Source organism: Pholcus phalangioides, unplaced genomic scaffold, assembly GCF_987345545.1.
Source record: "Pholcus phalangioides strain wild (caught in Gottingen) unplaced genomic scaffold, Ppha-v1.0 ptg000015l_1, whole genome shotgun sequence".
In the NCBI taxonomy this organism is placed as follows: Eukaryota; Metazoa; Arthropoda; class Arachnida; order Araneae; family Pholcidae; genus Pholcus; species Pholcus phalangioides.
In genome coordinates, this window is record NW_028301608.1 from 37,231,713 (window position 1) to 37,254,235 (window position 22,523).

Consider the following 22,523-nt stretch of genomic DNA (forward strand, 5'->3'; position numbering starts at 1 on the left):
GAACATATTTATCAAATTCGCCAATTTCACTTGGGTATTGCGCATAATCAGAAATAAAATTTCAAGTATTTATCAAATTTAACAAAAATACTTGGTAATTATGCACAATCGCCGGTAAATTAGAGTGATTCGTTTATCAAACTAACCAAGACGATTGGTAAAAAGGCATGATAACCGCTATTTTTGCCTAATGACCGATTTCTCTCATTTATCGTAGATATATATATATAGTCAAACCCGGTTGTAACGACTTCAGTTGTAACGTTACTTCGGCTTTAGCGTCAATAATGGTGGTTCGGACTGATCTCCATAGAGAATAATGCAAATGAATCTTGCTTATAACGTCAAAGAATCGCAACGACATCGGTTATAACGACATTCATCGCTTTTGTTTTCGTTTGGCTCCTCACATTAAGGAAATGTTTGTCTATTGATATATAACATTGAAAACAACAATTTATAGCGTTTGACACTCCGACTTAGTCATTGATATCACCTGTGTACGGGTTATTATCTATGTTGTTATTACAGGAATCAAGGATGAAGATTGCTGGCATAATTTATAAACTACATCATGATAATTATGGATATTTCGTGAAATGCATTTCAAATCTTTGCAGGCTTATTATAGCATTATATTTCTCGCCATGGGTTATTTACGAGCAATATTTTGCAATTTTGCCAGCAACTCTCAACATTTTTGGCGAGAATAGGAGTTGTCCCATGTGTATGATCCTAGTTTCCGTATTTTCATCGATCAAATATGGTCACCCTAAATCATAATCAGATAACAACTCAATGCACAGTATCTAATTACATCTGATTATATATTTTTGGCCAAGAAAAAAAGGTCTTGAAAATGTCATCCTAGGTACTGACAAATTTCGCAAAATCTTCGATACCGAATTTTAACACTATTCATAATGTTATGATGATGAATATTTACAAATGAAACACTAGTATTATGCTAATATGGTGAAATTGGGAATTATTTATACATTATAATTCTTTTATGGCAGGTCTAATGACCGTAAGGAAATTTTTAGGTTCAACAAATCTGAATCTTTGCATGTAGGGATGTAGAGCAACAATTTTTTTCCCCTCAAATGTTGAAATTCCAATTTATCCAAAATGATTAATAAAAGTTTTTGAACCTAATGCGTGATTGTTTCGATATGAGGGCCATTTCTCTTTACCTCTGTAGCTTAGTGGTCACAACACTCGTCCGGCAATAGAGGGACCGGGGTTCGACTCCCGGTAGAGAGATGAGTTTTTTTCCTTCCTTAAAAAAAAAAATCAACATCTCAAATGATAAATATCTTCACAACATCCAGTTTTCTGTATATCTTGTTTTGAATTACAATGAAGCTCCGGGATGGTTCTGGGGGCGGGAGAATTCGGTCGAGGGGAGTGATGTGGGTTTTTGGGTGGTCGGGTGGCGGCTGTTGGGGCTGAGGATGTTTGGTTGGGGGCACAAACGTGCTGGTGGAGCCGGGCGGAGATGCAGGGCTATTGTTGGGTTGGGAATGTGAGGGAGGCAGGGTGACGAGAAGGGCACCCTGGGGGGGGGGGGGGGGTTGGATTTTCTTGGGGTGGCTTCGCTTGGCTGAAACACCAGTAGGTTTTCCCGGTGCGTCCGCGGTCTTATGACCACTGTGCTTAAATTGCAATAGCGATAGAGCCTGGCGTGCTCGGTTCGTTCTGTATTCTGTATATCTTGTATTAACAAGTGGAGAGCGACATCATGTCATATATTTCTATTTTGAATCTCGAAGAGTTGCGAGAATGACATTTCGAAATATTTCCACTTCGATATTGTTGGTTTCACTTGAATCGGCTCTACAGCCAGGCTGGGGTGGCGTAGAGCAGTGTTTCCTAAACTTTTTTCGTCCATGGTCCCCTTTAGACCATATTTTCTTTTCTTGTGGCTTTGCCGTCTTTTTTTTAACCCCTCCGTCCCCATATAGTATACTTATAGTGAAACATTTTTTAAAAAATATAAGGTCCTTCTCCGGACACCTAACCAAGAGTTCTTTTGTGGGTGCGCTCTCTACTGGACCAATAATCTGGGAGTCTCCAGAATTTTTTAGCTGGAAGTGAAATCTAATATCATTGCAAAAGCTGCATATTTACATACTTGAGCTCGAAAATCATAGCACCAGATCTCATTGTGAGGTCTTCTATGGGTGAGGGGCCACTGACAGGGCCACTTTAACATGGGCCCTAGATTTTTCTGCATGCCATGTAGCTCGAAGTTTTCGGGGCTTCGGACTGGAAATACCAATCTATCAATCTACATACTTTAAAAAAATCCAACATCACATTTCGTTATCACGAAGGATAACTATCATCAGCCGAAGGAATATGGCCTTTCCGGACATGTTCTAGACTAGAAAGGGTAGTCCTGGGTACGCACATCATTGTATGAGTTAGAACGATGTGTTAGAACTAAATAAACTTATTATTTAGTTCTGTTACATTCTGAAATTTGTCATGTTTTTATCACCAATATTTCCCTTTAAAGCTTCATTTCTTCCCATCTTAGTTTCTTTTTCAAAGCCTCTCTGTGAACCGCCCCCCCCTCCCTAAAGTTACTTGTCATGGTTCCCTTTCAATGTGATTTTTACCCGCGGCCCCTTAGAATATCTCACAAGGGGGACATATGGCTCCTTGTTAAGAAACACTGGCGTAGAGCAATATGAATATAATCATTTATTTAGTGTAAGATGAATTTGTTGGATGTAGTTGTGGGGTGCGGAAAGGTAAATCGTATTGCTCTGGGGGTGCGCGTTAAAATAAAGGAAAAGAACCAATGCACTGGAATAACGAAAGAATTAGATCCAACCTAGATCATATACCCGCCCACCGACTCCGGTCATATCGCCATTCAGCAATGTGCTATCGATGGAGTTGTGTTGGTAATGAGGGCGCGATCTATCGATGGTCATCTCAAGCTCGGTAGGTCACGTATGTATTCTTCGCATCGACCCCTCCCTGACGATCACCTTCATGGTTGATGACGCGCATCTTACTCATGCACCAATCGGGCGCAAAAATTTGATGTAGAAAGATGGCTATGCTAGATCTGATGGTTTCCATTTGGTTAGCTAGTGCATAGCTTTTGAATGGCTTCAGATTGAGATTCACTTTGGTACTAAAATCTCTGCCATTCGAGAACTTAAAAGAAACAACAATATTTTCATCACTCAAGCTGACAAAGGTGGCCAAATTGTTGTACTTGATAAATCCATGTATCAAGAGTCGGTTGAAAAATTAATTAGCGATGGACCATATACTTGTCTCAATACGGATCCAGCTCCTACCCTTCTAAAACTGGTTCAAAAGAAAATCAATCAGACTCCCATTCTACATTCTTCGACCAAGAAACGCATCTTTCCATCCGCCGCAAACTGCGGGAGACTTTATGCTCTTCCAAAAATACACAAACCTTCATTTTCAGTAAGACCTATAATTTCTTGCATTGGATCACCTACGCATCAACTTGCTAAATTTCTCGTTGAACTTATGTCCCCTCTCTGCAAAAAACATCGTTTCACAGTAAAGAATTCCTCAGAATTCGTTTCCATCATCCGCAGCATTCAACCAGATAACGCTACAATGATTTCCTTCGATATCAAATCCATGTTTACTAACATTCCCATCAGCGGTGCAATTTCTTTCCTGAAACAACGTCTGCAAGAATTCCACTTCTCCTCGATTGAAATCGAAGAAATATGTCAACTCACCCAACTTTGTGTATCGCACAATTATTTTTCAGTGTTTGGAAAGTTTTACCGCCAAACAGAAGGTCTTGCCATGGGCAACCCACTCTCGCCTATCCTCTGTGACATATATATGGATTTTTTCGAAACAAAACTTTTGGAAACCCACCACTTCAAACTTTGGATCAGGTATGTTGATGACACATTCACTTTAGTTGATGAGACTGATGTCAATGTCACTGAGTTATTCAATTTTATGAATTCTATTGACCCACATATTGAATTCACCTATGAAATGGGAAAAAATAATATACTGCCTTTTCTCGACGTGCTCATTAAAAAGACAGACACTGAATTTCATACATCTGTGTACCGTAAGCCATTCGCTATCTCCATGCCACCTCATGCAAAATCCTTTCATCCTCCCAATCAGAAACTTTCGGCATTTTCTTCTTTTGTTCATCGAGCACTAAAACTTTGCAGTGATTCAGCCTCCCTCCAGAATGAACTCAATATCCTTCGTGACATCGCTTCTAATCGGGGTTTTTCACCTTTTATCATCGACAAGGTCCTCAGAAAAATGACCCAGACATGCACCACGAACCTGCTCCCAGCTGACTCAAAACAGTTTTCTAATACCGTTGTTCTTCCATTCGTTTCTTCAAGTTTCATGATCTCTTCTATCTTCAAGAAATTTGACTTCCATACAATATTCCAGCCAACAAATATACTCACCTTTTCCCATCTGAAAGATCCTATCTCACCCTCCAAAGAATCTGGTATCTACTTCATCCCATGCAAGAATTGTGAAAATGGATATATTGGACAAACTAGAAGAAATCTAAATATTCGAGTTCTCGAACACCGAAAGCATGTTGAGAAGGGACGGACGGATAATTCGGCTATTGCCCAACACTGCTGGCAACATTCACATCATTTTGATTTTGACAAAGCATTTGTTTTTAAAAAAGCAACACACAATTCGGAATTGAATTTTCTCGAGGGATACTTCATCAGAACATGCCAGAATTTCCTCGTTAATGATGGAAGAAACACACCACCTATTTCGTCAGCTTGGACAGGCTTTATTAACCTCAGTCGTGAAAAAACTTTCAACACTTTACAACAGATGGCTCCCCAATTCGCATCCAAAGACCACTCGGACGCAGCAAATACAAAGGCGAACTCTTCGGACGACCAGACGTAAACATCACTCTTCATTCGTGTGAGTTCTGACCACGAGGTCCTGATGACGGCTCTCCATTGAAGAGCCGAAACGCGTCGACCATTCGACCAGTGTAATTTATTTGTCTTAAAAACGTGGCAATTTTTGTATAAAATAAAAAAATAATAATCAAATCCAATTTATCCATTGAGGAATGAGGAAGATAAGCTTGTGTAGGTGGACCTTTTCACGTTTTTCCTCCACCTTATCCAAATAATTGAATTTCTTTTGACAATATACCTCTTCATTGAATATGATCTTGATCCTTTTCGTCAATTTTTCGAATCCTATCTTATCTCTGAATCTTCCAATTCTTTCAAGTAAGTGATTGTCTGTTGAATAAAAGTTTGTTTTTTTTGGGAAATTCTATGGTCGAATGCGACATGAGTTTCAATTCATTTTTCTTGAAATTATAAATTGCATAAAATTAAGAATTACGTGAAAATCTTATAATTTAAAAATGATCATGAAAATCATTATATCGGAAAAGGTTATACAAATTTACTTTTCTTTTTCATCTCCTTATCATCTACAGTAGTTTCCCAATTCAGCTGATTTCTATGCGGTTTGCGAGTACATTTGCTTTCTTATAAGTTTTATGCCGAAAAACTTACTGTGTAGAATGACAGTTGTATAATTGCGATATAATCCAAGACGATATTGTTATAACAATAAACCAGACTGGCAGGCACCACTCTGACGTCCAAGTTGCGTAAACAAGTTGTTATATTTTTCAAAGAGCTATGTTATAAGGATCATCATCTTATGGAGACGAGTGAATCGCGTGACTATCTCGTTCCTTCTTCTTGCGGAATGCTGATGCAAGAAAATTTGCCGAGATCTGCCCTCAGGGCGATTACAATGGCTTACAAAAGGCCTTGCCGGCTGAAGCAATGGGTTCCATTGCTTATTCTTCTTCTTTAATTATACACGGCTTTATGACTGACTGTCTCGTTTGAGCGGTAAAAACCCAAGTACCGCCTCACAATCACGCAGGCGCGTTCTTTCCCGTATTATGCGGACAGCGTCATCCAGTGGTGGACGCTGTCGAAACATTTTATACACAACTCAAACCAGCCAAGATGCCTGATATGCGTCGACCATCCTCAATAATCGGCGAGAAATCAATGATAGTGAAAATAATGATCGTCTTATTAACCGTCATCGCGTTTGTCGGATCTGCTCTCGCTGATGGTCAGTGTCCGTCGCAAAATTCTTCTCTCAGCTCGAGCATCAACGATTTCGGATTCGATCTCGGTCGACAGCTGATAACGGGCCACGGAAATTTTTTCATTTCTCCATTCAGTATATACGCTGCAATGGCAATGCTTTACGACGGTACCATGGGATCTTCCTCATCACAGATCTCGAAAGGTATGAGGCTCTCCGATTACGAGCTGTCGAACGAAGACCTGAAAAGTTCTTTCCGGGACATGCTGGACTCATACTTCGAGCAGAACAAGGAATACAACCTTACGGTAGCTGACGGAATATTCATTCAAGATCAATATCCCGTGAAACCCTCATTCGTCGATGACATGAAGCTCTATTATCAAGCTCTAGTCAAAACATTAGATTTCGCAAACAACGGTGGTGCAGCAAAGGACGTCATCAACAGCTGGGTTGCCGAAATTACTCGTGGTATGATCAAGGATTTGTTCTCGGAGCCTATAGATCCTTTGACGAAGTTAATCCTCGTCAATGCCATCCATTTCAAAGGAACTTGGGTGACAACATTTGACGAGGATGATACTTATGATGGCACCTTCTACAAAACCAACAACGAGGAGAAGAAGGTGATGTATAATTTCATGCTTGTCTAATTATACAGGGTGGGCAAAAATGTCCGTAGAAACTTTAAAAATTCATAAAAACCGGAAAAGTAACCGAAATAAAAAACGTTTTGCAGGGTTAGCATCGTAAGACAGGGAAAAAAAAAGCAGCTGATAGTTTGCACTCCCAATCCACAACCAGTTCACCGTTGTAAACCGTGTACGTGAACAAGGATGCTGAATGCGAAGGATAAAGCTTTGTTGGATTTGTCCCCTGTGGTGGTGGTCATGTGAAACACATACTGCTGTAATAAACGATTTGGATGCATTCAGTTCGTTATTTTCGTATCTTTTCCTCGACTTGTGTAGGTCAGCGTCATCTATCGGCCGTTTTTGAAGGGTTTTTTTTCCTATCTTAAAAAAATTCCCGTGGCTTAGCGATGCTAACCCTGCAAACCATTTTTATTTCTGTTATTTTTCCAGTTTTTATGAATTTTTTAAAATTTCTTCTCGGAGCTTTTGTCCACCCTGTATGAAGCTGTTATTGGGATCGAATGATTAAGGCATTAATCTGAAATATCATAGATATTTGATAGAAATAGGTCAGTAAATAAGTTGGCTAATTCAGAGCATTCTAACCTGTCAGATCGATTTTAAAATTTATACAAACGCCATTCAAATGATGTGCTGAACATTCATACAAAAGACAGCAAGAGATCAATTGAAAAGAGAAAGAGAGACAAAAAAGGTAACTGATAAACATACGAGTCCGTACTGAGCGGGCTATTGCACGGCAAATTTATGAAATAAATAGTCAAGTAAACTAGACTAGGAAGAGAGAGAGAAGAGCGGCAAAACTTTTGTAGCCCATAGATAGCTAAACCAAAAATCCGTCTCTGTTCATGCATATTTTTAATTCTGTAAATTTTTTAAAAAGTTTAGTAAAACACAGGCTCGGGTGCACCGCACCCCTTTGCACCTTCGCTTAACCCGTCCCTGTTTCATACTATGATCAAAATCCGTTTTGTGCTGGATATTCTTTCAGTGCCCTCTCGCAAAATGATTTGTGTAAACACCCCACCAATGATCAAACATTTAGTCGCACTTTCCATACATTTTCCAGACCTATAACCCGTTAATTTAGGTTGTTGGGGGTGCATTTCACAGCAATGTGATGTGTTGTGGAGCGATTGCATTAACAGATCAACAATACTACTTTTAAATCATACATGCAATCTTGTGCACATTACTCTGCGGAGTTTCTAACGAATCGTTATATGCCGGAACGTGTGTTGTGAGTGCATGTTGCCCTAGAGCAGGGTTTTCCACTTTCCATTACGAGACTTTGCCGCGGAACCCTTAACAAATTTTGAAAATCTTTTCAATATACGGGGTGTCCCAAAAGTCAGCATGCGCTCTGCAAAACATGAATCCAAACTTGTTGTAGATAAAAAGTGTATATATATATTTGTAAGCAACACATAGTACACATTTCATCGCTTTAGTAAAAATGTTAATTTTGTCAATTTTGTTAAAAAATTAATACTCACGTTTTGAAATTTTTAAATCTTTAATTCGTTATTTTAACATGAGCTATAGGCCCTACATCAATGAAAATGTCCGTTTCTTTTCTTTTTTTTTCATTTGGTCATCCTAGATATACACATAGATTCAGAATAACGAAAAACATGCGCATTTGATCATTTCTTTTCCCCACCGCCTTCATTTTTTGCACAATAGGACTAATTGGACTGTTACATACACAGTTCACAGCCAATTCCGAGCGGCTTTTTATATTTCTCACCAAGAGGTTCGTACACGAAACGTTTTTGTGCGTCATGGCACTATTTTAGTAATAGTCCTTGTTTCAGAGAAGGCACTGGCAAGGACAAAAGAGGGTATCGAACACACGATTTGCCTGTGCATCTTGTGGCACAGTTCGCGAATATCTTATTGGTGGACGATCGACCTGGACTACCATAGTCGTATTCCACAAATTACCACAGTTTTTTAATCATGATAACTAATTAACAGTATCACTAATTTCACGTTTGAGTATTCATGAAATGCAAGAAACTGTCAAAAGAACACGAAAATTGTAAATAAAATGTTTGATGAAATGGTCTTTTTTTTTTATAATTAACAAAATACAGAACAAGGAACAAATTACTACTCAGTGCACTTAGTCAACCGGGTTGAGTGTTGACATACACCATTCTCATACGAAATATAGAACGAGTGATCGAAGGAAGAGAAAGAGTGAATTCTTCCCCCCCCCCCCCAGTGTTCCAAACCAACACCAGCTATAGTAAATATGAAGATTATATAAATTACTCACAAATTTCAGCACAAAAACTGAAATCGTGGTCTCAGAGGGGACGAAAAATTCCAACTTGATCAACAACATAAAACATGAAGTGAAGGGATAGTCTCTCTCAGTTTTTAACAATTGACTATGTAGGTTTTTTTTTTTTCTTTTTTTGCTAAATAATTGCTTGTCACGTGATGTTATATGACCAGCACTGATTGGACATTGAGAGCGACAATGTATTACTGGGGTGCGAAATCTGAAAATTTTCGGTGAACTCACCCGCATACATGATCGTCACTCGTGGGAAATTTCCCTTACGCTTCTCTTTCAATATGAAACAAAAGATTAATTGGAAGGAAAAAAATGCAGTTCACAAATCAATGCGTTTCTCGAGTTCTTCTGAAGCTCAATTGGCGATCAAAGGGAAGAGAGAGACGGGGGGGGGGGACAACAGAATACAAAGAAACAATTTAAAAGTTCTGCATCTTTGGAGGAAGATCCCCCCTCATAAAATCCGCATGTAGGAGTCTTGAGTTTCGGGAATACTAATTCCCAGGAAGTCGTCTTTTAAAAAATTGCTTCAGCTGAAACAGTCATAAGAAATATTTTGAAGCTATATATCACGTTTCAGGGATTTTTGGGGTTCCGTCAATTTTGAGTCCGCGGAACCCTAAAAAATTTCTTTCGGAACCCTAGGGTGTTGCGGAACACCAGTTGGAAAACCCTGCCATAGAGAACAGGGTTTTTTTTTTTTAACTTTTTCAGGCACGATCCACAAAATCAACAACAAGATCAGCATTCCGACTCATGGTATTGTTTGCTCTTCGTAATTAATGGAAATAGTGACGCAGTAATGTATTTGTCAAAGACCGTGAGATGATTCGTAAGATTCACTCGGAAGCTCCTGCGACCCAAATTTTGGTACAAGACTACGTCTGACTATAAGTGCGATGTATCACTACTACTACAACAAAATATCACAATAAAAAAACAACCAGCCAATTTAACTGCTTCCTAATTCAGAAGCCAAATGACAGCACTTGACAAGCAGCACATAAGGAGCATTGCACAGATACAAACTTCATGCTTGGTTCACAACACATAAACGACATTCCGATATATACCAATTCGTTAGAGTTTCCGCAGAAGAATAGGAAAGAGGTACGACTACCGTTAAGTTGTGATAGTAGTACTACGTGCAACTACATGAACCTCGTAAACATTACTATATGGGGAATTTCTGGCGAATAGATGCATTCGAAGGTGATGTCAATCTCCACTATACATACGAAAATTGAACCCACGTCCTCTCACTTGTCGGATAAACATGTGAGATCCCTACGCTACAAGGGCAACGAACCACTTTCCTTAGAGATCGTGTGCGCTGAACGGGACCGTACATTCACAGTCCGAACTTAGGCCAAAGCTCACTATAGTTTACACTGCCACCTAATAGTGACTTATCTTAAGATGTCTAGCGTGCTCACCCGGCAAGTTAGAGGAATTCAATCGTCATTCTCTCCTGCATTTAATCGTCACCTCAGCCAGCTGTTGAAAGCTTCGAATAGATGCATGCTGGAAGTATGTGTGCGTGGTATATATGCAGGCGTAGCCCTAACTTATTTATGATGCCAGTATGCGATGTCAATAACATTGAAATCATGCATTTATAATTAGAACATATTGAGGAATATCATATTCATCGCTGAGCTATATGAGCACACACTATATATCGGAAGATATTTAAACTATACTTTTTCAGATTTAGAATAGTTGAACGCATCGTTCGACTATTAGTTAGATGCGACATCGTACGTAGACGGAACTGCTAACAATGACTTAACGGGTATGCCGACTAAAGGAGCCTAGGATCAGGTTAAGGACTGTAACGTACGAATCATTGAAGATAATTTGGAACTTCTTTTAACAGCTGATTTCATTTTGTGATCGGTATATAATTCCGTGTTTTACGTCAGATGTTGAAATTACGTCAGATTTTTTACAGATGTTGAAAATTGAAAGGGTATTCCGAAAATCGCTATGCTTCTTTATGCATGCCCTGTGTAAAGGTACGGCTAGTGGTTAGAGTTTCAAACTACTCTGATTAGGCCAACGTATTTACGGTCACATTATAAAAGAAAAATTTCTCAATTAAAAGCGTGTATATGTATATGATTTCAATTGAAGTAGTAGTATACGTAGTTTTACTACATCCCTCATGTGTATTTTGATTCCACTTACCTTCAGGTCAAACTTATGCAGCTTGAGAAAGAGGAATTCCTTTTTCACGATGACCTAAGCACTGGATACCAATTCTTGGAGATGCCTTACGAAGGCGAAGACATCAGCATGCTTTTGGCATTGCCGAAAGATCGCAATCACTACCCAGATCTGCAAATGACGTCAGACAAATTCTGCGCAATCCGTGGCAGCCTGAAGACGACAGAAGTGAAACGAATTGTCATACCCAAGTTCAAATTCGAGTATAAAGAAGAGCTACAAGAAGGCCTTAAAAAACTTGGGATCAAAGATATATTCAGTGCTGGAGCAGCCGATTTGAGCGGAATAAGTGATAACGGCAATCTCTACGTGTCTTCGATTTTACACAAGGCGGTGATAGACGTCAATGAAGCAGGCAGCGAAGCAGCTGCAGCCACTGTAGTGAAAATGGTGTTTACTTCGTTGATCATTCGACCTCCGCCCAAGATTGAGTTCATTGCTGACCACCCATTCCTCTTCTATATCATAGACAAACGGAACGGGATCGTTATTTTCTCGGGGAGACTCGATGACCCGTGACATATTTCGATGTATATATAATAGCCTTTTTTGCCCCCAAATGATTGCTTTTTAACAATAACTCATCAAAATATTTCGCTTTACATAACCGATACTGTATGGTAGCTGATTTAGAAAATAAAAAATAACTACGAGTCAAAACACACACATTTTTCATAAATATTTCATGCTGAAGTGTAGATAGCTTCACCTCCCCGACACCTGCGTACATAGGTTCGGAAATTAGGAAATTTAATAAATTGTTCAATCTTCACCGACTTGCTTGGCCAGTTCACGCGAAGTTGCCTTTTATTTCACTAAGGCCCCATTCACACGGAGCGGATGTGGACGCGGGTCCGCATACCCTTTCAAACGAGCCGTGAAGATGCGGACGAATCGCCCGCATCTTTAGTTCGAAATTCGTGCATAAAAACTGTTTTTTCGCAATTTTTGTAATTATTTTTCTCCTTCACCCCTGATTCAGTGGCCATAGGCAGCCTAGAGGCACTCTTTGGTGGTTTAGTCTAGAGCCACATAGAATATTGGAATAAAGATGTCTTCATTCCGATCCTCACAAGTAGTCGATGGGAGAAAATGTCTTCAAATATTTTCAAAATATTTTGAAAAAAAAAAAACTGTGACGATTGGTGAGGTGTATACGAAGCGACGAACATGAAGCATTCCTTTATTTTGCATTAACATGCGAAACACACAACCCTTCGTGATGAAGGTTAAAATCGAACTCTCGAGAATGTCTTCTTCTCTCGATACAACTTAAATTTCACGTGTCTCGTGAATAAAAGTATTACTGTACATCCTTGTTAACAGCTTGCCTGTTACATACTCCCCCTCTGGTTTCGCGGACGTCCCGGCAAGGAACCAGCAATAGGCGTTATGGGAAGTTGTTCAGTTTTCTTGTTAGTTCCAACTTTGAGTGGTCGTCCTTTCTTTCGTGATGACACTACGGATACAGCATCCGGTTTCGCACATGGTGTGAGAGCAGAAGTACGATATACGCTGACAGAGACACCCGATTTGGCCGGATCAGCGACTATTTACCTCGTAGGCGATCTCTGGGCTAGCACAGGGTACGGTCCATCTCGTTGTGGCGTGAACTTTGTCGACCACTTCTTCCTTCGAGAACTCGGTTTGGAACCGTTGTCAACATAACCTTTGCGTTCATCCCGTTTTTGTTCCACTTTCTGCTTCACAGAAACTCTTGTAAGGCTTTGCATGGGAGTCAACCTGTTTTCACGACTTCTTTGGGCATGGCTGCGACCTTCTGATCGACGCGCGTTAGGGTTTTGATCCGAATATTTAATGCCGCTCCCCCTGCATTTATCGTTCCCTTCTCTAGCACTGCTTATACTTGTTTGGGTCCTTGACTCATGGAAGCTATTGCTAGACGTTATTGTTTGGCTTGGCATTTTACAACGATGCAGTATGTGATAATATCCTGGTGATCCTGGACTGCGTCGCCTGGCACCGGAAAGTTCGACTCGTTCGTTCCTGCGGAGACGTAAGTCTAGTACTTGCCTGCCTGTCGGAGTAACTCGTGGTTGCCCTTGCACCGGTTGGTGATGAAAGCTTCTTGCGGATCGGTGGATTTCGCTATGGACAGCAAGACGTGGATAGTCACGGACGCGACCTGTTTGGTTCCTGAGACGTCTAGACCGATCGCACCGCTGAGGTTCCGATGCCATATCACCATGGTGAACTTCGCCTTCGGGAGTGTCTCCTCCCCCTGGACTGAAAAAATTTTCATTCTTTTTCCAGGACCTGTTCAGCACTTGCTTCCGTTGCTGTCCTTCAACTTGTTGTAGTTGGCAAGAATTCGAGTTAACATGCTCTACTACATGTTGAACAGTTTTAATCGTAGACTCGTTCTCAAAGTGGAATCGCTTCCGAGTATTTTCCCCGAAAAACCATTGCCTTCGCTTGAGATCCAACACGATACCAGCTTTCTCTAGAAAGTCGATTCCCAAAAGAGTTCTGTTACCGACGACTCCAGGAAGAGCTATAAATTTCGTCCTTCGTCGCTTCCATTGGATGTTGACCAATACCGTTGTGGTCCACACATTCACCGTTCATTGCTGTCCGTTTGCAAGACGCATCTCGATAGTTTCCCGATGGAATTTGGCGTTTTGCTCTTTCAAAATACGATGCAGAGTATCACTTGCGATACAGTGCGTAGCACCGCTGTCGGCACAGGAAGTTCCCACTTTGCCATTTACATGAATTTTTAACAATGCTACGGGTTTTGTTACAGAAGAGCATAGATTCAGTTCCAACTGACCAAACTGAACGGTTGTCGCTGTCATTTCGGGATTACAGGTCGGACACTGCGCTCTAATTACCCCCGGATATCCACATCCATAGCAGCTTACAGGTCGCTGTTCATCCAGGCTGATCATGGGAAGTATCTGTTCATTTGCACGAATCACTGGTTTTGATGACGTCCATGGATATTTCCTCGGTGTTTGCTTTCGACGACCCTCGACATCGTACTGCTGCTTGAATTTCTTTGTGAAAGTACTCCTGGCATCTTCATACGCGTCGAGTTTCTCCGCTAGTTCCGATGGGGAGATCAACATGGCCCATACATCGATGAAATGTTCTTTCACTTGTGGAGGGCACTTCTTCTTCATCTGATCAGCTATGACTAGATTAATCAAGTCCTTGAATGTTGTGACCTTAACTTCTGTTAACCACCCTTCAAGATACGTTTTCAACTCAAAATAAAAATCACGCCATGAACTCTCCGAGTTCTTCCGATGTTCTACAAAAAGCTGTCGAAATCTGTCCGCATGTAGCTTAAATCGCTTTAACAGCAGTTCCTTGAGATACCGATAGTCCTTGAACTTCTCGTCAGGCTCCCTGGCACAGATCCTAGCCACCTCCTTTGGTAAGCTATTGATGAGATACGTAATCCACAATTCTTCCGGAATCTGGTGTATTCCCATGTGTCGTTCGAACAGGACCAGGAACAATGAAATGTCATCTGATGATTCAAAACGCGGAACCGACACTTGAAAGTCTCGATTCACAGCCGGTCGAACGGAAGCTTGGCACTTCTCCGCTTCTATCCTCAGTCTCTCGAGTTTGAACTGCATTTCTGCTCGCCGGTTCCTCTCTTCGGCATCTTCCCGTCGAATCCTCTCCTCTGCTTCTTCTCGTCGAATTCTTTCTTCTGCTTCTTCTTGTCGAATTCTCTCTTCTACGAGGGTCTGTAGCACTCCTTTTGCGAAGACCTCATCGTATTCTTTACTGGACGTAATCAGCTTCTTCAGCTCTATCACTTTCATCTCGGGTTCGGTAGGTTCGCCCATCTCTTCGGCAAGGCGACGGAGTTCGTCTTTTCGATATTTCGCTAAGTAAGACATTTTCACTCACTTGCTACCTAATTAGGATGTCCGCTTAGCTAAAAACACTCACGCGTCTATTTTAAACGTTGGGCGCCAATGTGACGGTTGGTGAGGTGTATACGAAGCGACGAACATGAAGCATTCCTTTATTTTGCATTAACATGCGAAACACACAACCCTTCGTGATGAAGGTTAAAATCGAACTCTCGAGAATGTCTTCTTCTCTCGATACAACTTAAATCTCACGTGTCTCGTGAATAAAAGTATTACTGTACATCCTTGTTAACAGCTTGCCTGTTACAAAACGTCTTTTCGGAAAAATATGGAAGAAAAATTCGAAAAACATCCAATGTTCGAAAAATCAAATCCAAAAACATCCAAAACATTCGATGTTCCAAAAAAAAGAAAAAAAAATTCAGGAGATATCAAAGAATTTGCAAGTAGTAAAAAAGGGGAGGGGTAGAGACTTTCAAAATGCTTGTGCTTAGAAATATTCACATCACAATTCTGTCTTAGGCCGGGATTACAGTATAAAAGTTCGTTTATAAAACTTGAAAATGCAACCAATAGGCGGATCAGTTAAGTTCTCTCGAATGTAACAGATGTGTTTATTGGTTACATTTTCAAGTTTTATAAAATAACTTTCATAAACCTTTTAGAGTGAAATCCTTAGATTAGTCCCACTTCTGAAATATAAAATTTCATTTTTTTAAGTTTGTATACTGAATATCGTGTAAAATAAACTTGTAGGTATCGGGGGAACCACCAAAAATATTCAAGTGCTTAGGGCCTTCAAACGTCTTAATCCGGCCCTGAGTGAACACCGTACGTGGATAACGTTGTTTAATAAAAGTATTTTTTTTTTAGTTTAAAAAAATTAACATTAAAAATTTAAAAAAATAACAAATATTTAAAATAATATTTCAGATATTTATATTTTTAAATAATTTTAAAAATTTAAAAAGAAAAAAAATTAAAATTTTAAAATTAAATTTAAAAGTTTTTAAAGTATGTAGTCAATCAAATATTCGTAATGAACAGAACGGCTTATAATTTTGGTCCCGTCAGTGGCCGTTGTTGACAGGTTTTATTGTATAAAATTGTGAAATATGGACAAAAGGCAGTTAAAGCTGCTATATCTCCATCTCAGAAGGAAACGGAGGGATAGGCGTATGTAGGTACATTATATTAATGATCAGGGACCATCATATGGTGTTTTTAAGGGTATTTATGGAAAATAATTAAAAAAATTCCGTGAAAAATCACCTTCAAAAAGTAGCCAAAGATGCGGACGAATTCGCTCCGCATCCGCATCGTGTGAATAGCTCCGAATAAACCTATTGTCAAAACTTCTATGTGCGGATGGTGAGCCCGCACTTAGGTTTTGACACATGCGGACGACGTCCGGACCCGCATGAACATTTCCTAGGTGCGGAGATTTTTCGGCTCGTCTGAAGAGTGCAGTATATTCCAATTGTTAAAACTTCTTCTGGACCCGCATCCGCGTCCGCATCCGCTGCGTGTGAAAGGGCCCTTATTCGCTGGAATCCCGAAGCCTACGGGAATCTAGACTGCTTCGGGCTCTGGCCAGCCAGTTCACGATTTGGCCTTACTTTTTATACATTGTTTCCGAAGTGCTTAAGCAGCATAAAAGATATGAACTTGTTTACCCGCTGTTAATGTTCGGAAATTTTTTCTTTTACCTGAAAAGTTTAATTCGGGAAAACCCAGCAGCCCCGGAAGAACTTTCTGAGAATGGTGAGTGACCACAAAGAAGCCATCCTCAGAGTTTGCAAGCCCGTGAGCGACCAAAACCAGTGTGCCAGCATGTGAGAGACCTAAAGAAAAAGGGACCAAGATAATGAATGATCTCGAAGTTTGCAAGCATGTGAGTGACAAAGAGAGCAAAGGACCAGGTCGGTGATCGTTCACCGACTTCGGTCCCGAAGGATGGGTGCATCCGGAAAATTTTATTAAAAACAACGTAACATGACCACCTCAGACGAAGGCAGCAACAAATAAAATAAATTACATAAAAGTCGGATGCACCGCACACCTTGCACAGGCTCGGTTAGTCCTTGCCTGTTCCATACCATTATCGCCATCTGTTTTGTGCTGGATATTCCTCTCTTGGAAAATGTTTTGTGTCGACGTTTCACCAATGATTCGTATTTAGTAAAATTAGTCGCAACCAATTAGTAGCATTTTCCATGCATTCTCCAGACCAATAAACCAATGACATGCACTTGGCAAGCAACGCATAAGAAGCATGGCACCGATACAAACTTCACGTTTGGTTCACAACACATAAACGCACACTCCGACATATACCGATTCGTTAGAGTTTCCGCAGAGGAATAGGAAAGAGGTACGAGTACGGATAAGTTGTGATAGTAGTACTACGTGCAACTACATGAACCTCGTAAACATTGCTATATGGGGAATTTCTGGAGAATAGATGCATTCGAAGGTGATATCAATCTCCACTATACATACGAAGGTTTCAACAGCTGAGTGATTCGGGGATTGAATTCGGGAAAGAAAAATTGCCTTCTCCGGGAACTGAACCCACGTCCTCTCACTTGCCGGATAAACACGTGAGATCACTACGCTACAACGGCAACGACCCACTTTCCTTAGAGATCGTGTGCGCTGAACGGGACCGTACATTCAGTCAGTCCGAACTCAGGCCAAAGCTGACTATAGTTTACACTGCCACAAGATAGTGACTTATCTTAAGATGTCTAGCGTGCTCACCCGGCAAGTTAGAGGAATTCAATCGTCATTCTCTCCTGCATTTAATCGTCACCTCAGCCAGCTGTTGAAAGCTTCGAATAGATGCATGCTGGAAGTATGTGTGCGTGGTATATATGCAGGCGTAGCCCCAACTTATTTATGATGCCAGTATGCGATGTCGATAACATTGAAATCATGCATTTATAATTAGAACTTATAGAGGAATATCATATTCATCTCTGAACTTGCAATTTTTTTCTGTGCATGCAGCTATATGAGCACACTCTATATATCGGAAGATATTTCAACTATATTTTTTCAAATTTAGAATAGTTGAACGCATTGTTAGATGCGACATCGTACGTAGATGGAACTGCTAACAATGCTTAACGGGTATGCCGACTAAAGGAACCTAGGAGCAGGTTAAGGACTGTAACGTACAAATCATTGAAGATACATTTGGAACTTCTTTTAACAGCTGATTTCATTTTGTAATCGGTATATAATTCCATGTTTTACGTCTGAGGAAAGATATCTTTTACAGATGTTGAAAATTGAAAGGGTATTCCGAAAATCCCTATGCTTCTTTATACATGCCCTGTGTAAAGGTACGACTAGTGGTTAGAGTTTCAAACTACTCTGATTAAGCCAACGTATTTACGACCACATTACAAAAGAAAAATTTCTCAATTAAAAGCGTCTATATGTAAATTCAATTTTTTTCGTCAACTCAACACCACATGTATTTAGAAAAAGGCCTCTGCACGAAGCTTGTGACGGCTCTGAAGAAGGCCATCTCCTCTACAGCCATTGGATATACCACATAAAATGGTAAAGTTGGGTGATGCGTCCACCTGCTACATCCAATGCCTATAGGTTGCATGGTATTCTTCAGTGCCTTCACGAGTTTCGTGCGGAGGCCTTCTTGGTGTGGTTAACTCCACCAACCAAGATAGGTCATGCGCTGTATATAAGTGCATTCTCAATTAACATCACAGCTTGATATGATTTCAATTGAAGTAGTAGTATACGTAGTTTTACTACATCCCTCATGTGTATTTTGATTCCACTTACCTTCAGGTCAAACTTATGCAGCTTGAGAAAGAGGAATTCCTTTTTCACGATGACCTAAGCACTGGATACCAATTCTTGGAGATGCCTTACGAAGGCGAAGACATCAGCATGCTTTTGGCATTGCCGAAAGATCGCAATCACTACCCAGATCTGGAAATGGCGTCAGACAAATTCTGCGCAATCCGTGGCAGCCTGAAGACGACATACGTCGACCGCATCGTCATACCCAAGTTCAAATTCGAATATGAAAATGAGCTACAAGAAGGCCTAGAAAAACTTGGGATCAAAGATATCTTCATTGCTGGAGCAGCCAACTTGAGCGGAATAAGTGATAACGACGATCTCTACGTGTCTTCGATTCTACACAAGGCGGTGATAGACGTCAATGAAGCAGGCAGTGAAGCAGCTGCAGCCACTGTAGTGAAAATGCAACCAATGTCGTTGGTCATTCGACCTCCACCCCCGATTGAGTTCATTGCTGACCACCCATTCCTCTTCTATATCGTAGACAAACGGAACGGGGTCGTTATTTTTTCGGGGAGACTCGATGACCCGTGACATATTTCCATGTATATATAATAGCCTTTTTTTGCCTGGTGAAATGATTGCTTTTTAACAATAACTCATCAAAATATTTCTCTTTACATAACCGATACTGTATGGTAGCTGATTTAGAAAATAAAAAATAACTACGAGTCAAAACACACACATTTCTCATAAATATTTCATGCTAAAGTGTAGATAGCTTCACCTCCATGACACCTGCGTACATAGTCAGGTTCGGAAATTAGGAAATTTAATAAATTGTTCAATCTTCACCGACTTGCTAGTTCACGAAGTGGCCTTTCATTTTCAAAGAAAAAGGGACCAAGATAATGAATGATCTCGAAGCTTCGGGCTTTGGCCAGCCAATTCACGATTTGGCCTTACTTTTTATACATTGTTTCTGAAGTGCTTAAGCCGCATAAAAGACATGAACTTGTTTACCCGCTGTTAATGTTCGGAAATTTTTTCTTTTACCTGAAAAGTTTGATTCGGAACAACCCAGCAGCCCCGAAAGAACTTTCTGAGAATGGTGAGTGACCACAATGAAGCCATCCTCAGAGTTTGCAAGCCCGTGAGCGACCAAAACCAGTGTGCCAGCATGTGAGAGACCTAAAGAAAAAGGGACCAAGATAATGAATGATCTCGAAGTTTGCAAGCATGTGAGTGACCAAGAGAGCAAAGGACCAGGTCGGTGAGCGTCCACCGACTTCGGTCCCGAAGGATAGGTGCATCCGGAAAATTTTATTGAAAACATCGTAACATAACCACCTCAGACGAAGGCAGCAACAAATAAAATAAATTACATAAATGTCGGGTGCACCGCACACCTTGCACACGCTCGGTTAGTCCTTGCCTGTTCCATACCATTATCGCCATCTGTTTTGTGCTGGATATTCCTCTCTTGGAAAATGTTTTGTGTCGACGTTTCACCAATGATTCGTATTTAGTAAAATTAGTCGCAAACAATTAGTAGCATTTTCCATGCATTCTACAGACCAATAAACCACATTATTTCATGTGATTTATTTATTTCACAACAATGTGGTATGGTATGGGACGATTTCATTATCAGGTCATCTCTAATACTTTTTTCACCGTACATGTAACCTTGTGCTCATTACTCTGCGGAATTTCTAACGAATCGGCATATGCCGGAACGGGTGTTGCGAGTCCATGTTGTCTTAGAGCACAGAGGACAGGTAAAAGACTACATCTCACTAAAAGTGCGATGCATCACTACTACTACAATAAAATATCACAAGTAAAAAACAACCAGCCAATTAGACTGCTTCCTAATTCAGAAGCCAAATGACGGCACTTGACAAGCAGCACATAAGGAGCATTGCACTTCATGCTTGGTTCACAACACATAAACGCACATTCCGATATATACCAATTCGTTAGAGTTTCCGCAGAGGAATAGGAAAGAGGTACGACTACCGTTAAGTTGTGATAGTAGTACTACGTGCAACTACATGAACCTCGTAAACATTGCTATATGGGAAATTTCTGGAGAATAGATGCATTCGAAGGTGATGTCAATCTCCACTATACATACGAAGGTTTCAACAGCTGAGTGATTCGGAGATTGAATTCGGGAAAGAAAAATTGCCTTCTCCGGGAATTGAACCCACGTCCTCTCACTTGTCGGATAAACACGTGAGATCACTACGCTACAACGGCAACGACCCACTTTCCTTAGAGATCGTGTGCGCTGAACGGGACCGTACATTCAGTTAGTCCGAACTCAGGCCAAAGCTGACTATAGCTTACACTGCCACCAGATAGTGACTTATCTGAAGATGTCTAGCGTTCTCACCCGGCAAGTTGGAGGACTTGGGTTCGATTCCCCGCAGACGCTGTTGAATTTTCTTTCCGGAATTTAATCTTCACCTCAGCCAGCTGTTGAAACCTTCGAATAGATGCATACTGGAAGTTTGTTTGTTTGTATGTGTTGTGTGTGTGTGTGTTCGTGTGCGTGTGCGGAGGAACTTGGAGACTGGATATTATATAATCATCAGCAAAGGCGGCATTAAAATAAAGACCTAACATCATAACTTAGGTTACCAAGATTATTAAAGTACGGGAATGATGAAAAATATCTATTAAAATACCGTGTATATGGAAACGTGAACACACGTTCAATTTGAAAAATTGATGAATAATAGTTAAAAATAATCATTGGAAATTCAAATTGGCTGATAAATTGTATTCCTTGATTGATGAAATGTCACAATTAAAGAAAATTCAGAAGTAAAGGAAAATATTCCGTTGTGTTAAAAGAAACAAAAAACTAAAAAATGGAAAATGGATTGTGTGTGTGTGTGAGATAGAGGGATATATATATATATATATGTAAGTAATATATATAAGTAAGTAATATATATATATATATATATTAACGAAAATTCAAGATGGATGAAAATCAAAACGAATTCAGGATTTTTATGGAAATTAACGAAAATTTGGAATTTGCGGAAATTCAAAATTCAGAATGAATCCCACAATTAATAAAACTAAATATTATTATATAATTAATAGAAATATTTGAATGAATGAAAATTCATTCCGTAATTAATGGAAAATAATCCCATAATGAATGAGAATTTAAAACTGACGAAAAGTCAAGTATTTTTTTATCGCAATTTCAAATTAATAAATAATTCCGAAACTAATGAAAATTCACATTTAATGAAAAATAACGAGAGTAATGAATGCCAGTATTCGTGAAATTAATAATTGAAATTCAGATTTAATGAAGAGTAACAATATTCACAATATCGATCGATGAAATGCCATAATTAATGAATATTTGGAATTAAGGGCAACTTCAGAAATTTAAGGAAAATTATTCCGTAGGCTAAAATTAAAAAAATAAAAGGGAATTTCTCTCTAAAAATCGATAAAAATTCAAAACTATTGAAATTAATGTAAATTTTGGGTGGATAAAAATTGATGAAAATTTCAGAACTGAGGAAAATTCGAAACTTGGGA

The 22,523-nt window shown here is 39.9% G+C and overlaps 2 protein-coding genes and 1 pseudogene across 3 annotated transcripts in view; all 3 read left to right on the forward strand.

Moving 5' to 3' along the window:
• LOC149075949 (A disintegrin and metalloproteinase with thrombospondin motifs like) overlaps window positions 1-22,523 on the forward strand; it is a 200,404-nt gene that overhangs the window by 49,226 nt on the left and 128,655 nt on the right. The window lies entirely within an intron of this gene.
• On the forward strand, window positions 5,929-11,974 carry LOC149075952 (leukocyte elastase inhibitor-like). Its single transcript, XM_089243472.1, has 2 exons — window positions 5,929-6,743; window positions 11,278-11,974. Exons 1-2 carry the CDS (start codon window positions 6,030-6,032, stop codon window positions 11,827-11,829), a joined length of 1,266 nt encoding a protein of 421 aa, XP_089099598.1. The 5' UTR covers window positions 5,929-6,029; the 3' UTR covers window positions 11,830-11,974.
• On the forward strand, window positions 18,967-19,689 carry LOC149075953 (intracellular coagulation inhibitor 1 pseudogene; annotated as a pseudogene). Its single transcript, XR_016194198.1, has one exon. The product of XR_016194198.1 is annotated as an intracellular coagulation inhibitor 1 pseudogene (transcript).

What these genes read in the sequence shown, in the direction of transcription:
- LOC149075952 (XM_089243472.1), top strand. Translation starts at nt 6,030, where the DNA reads ATGCCTGATATGCGTCGACCATCCTCAATAATCGGCGAGAAATCAATG. An exon ending in CCAACAACGAGGAGAAGAAG is followed by an intron (nt 6,744 to 11,277) that starts GTGATGTATAAT and finishes ACTTACCTTCAG; the next exon opens with GTCAAACTTATGCAGCTTGA.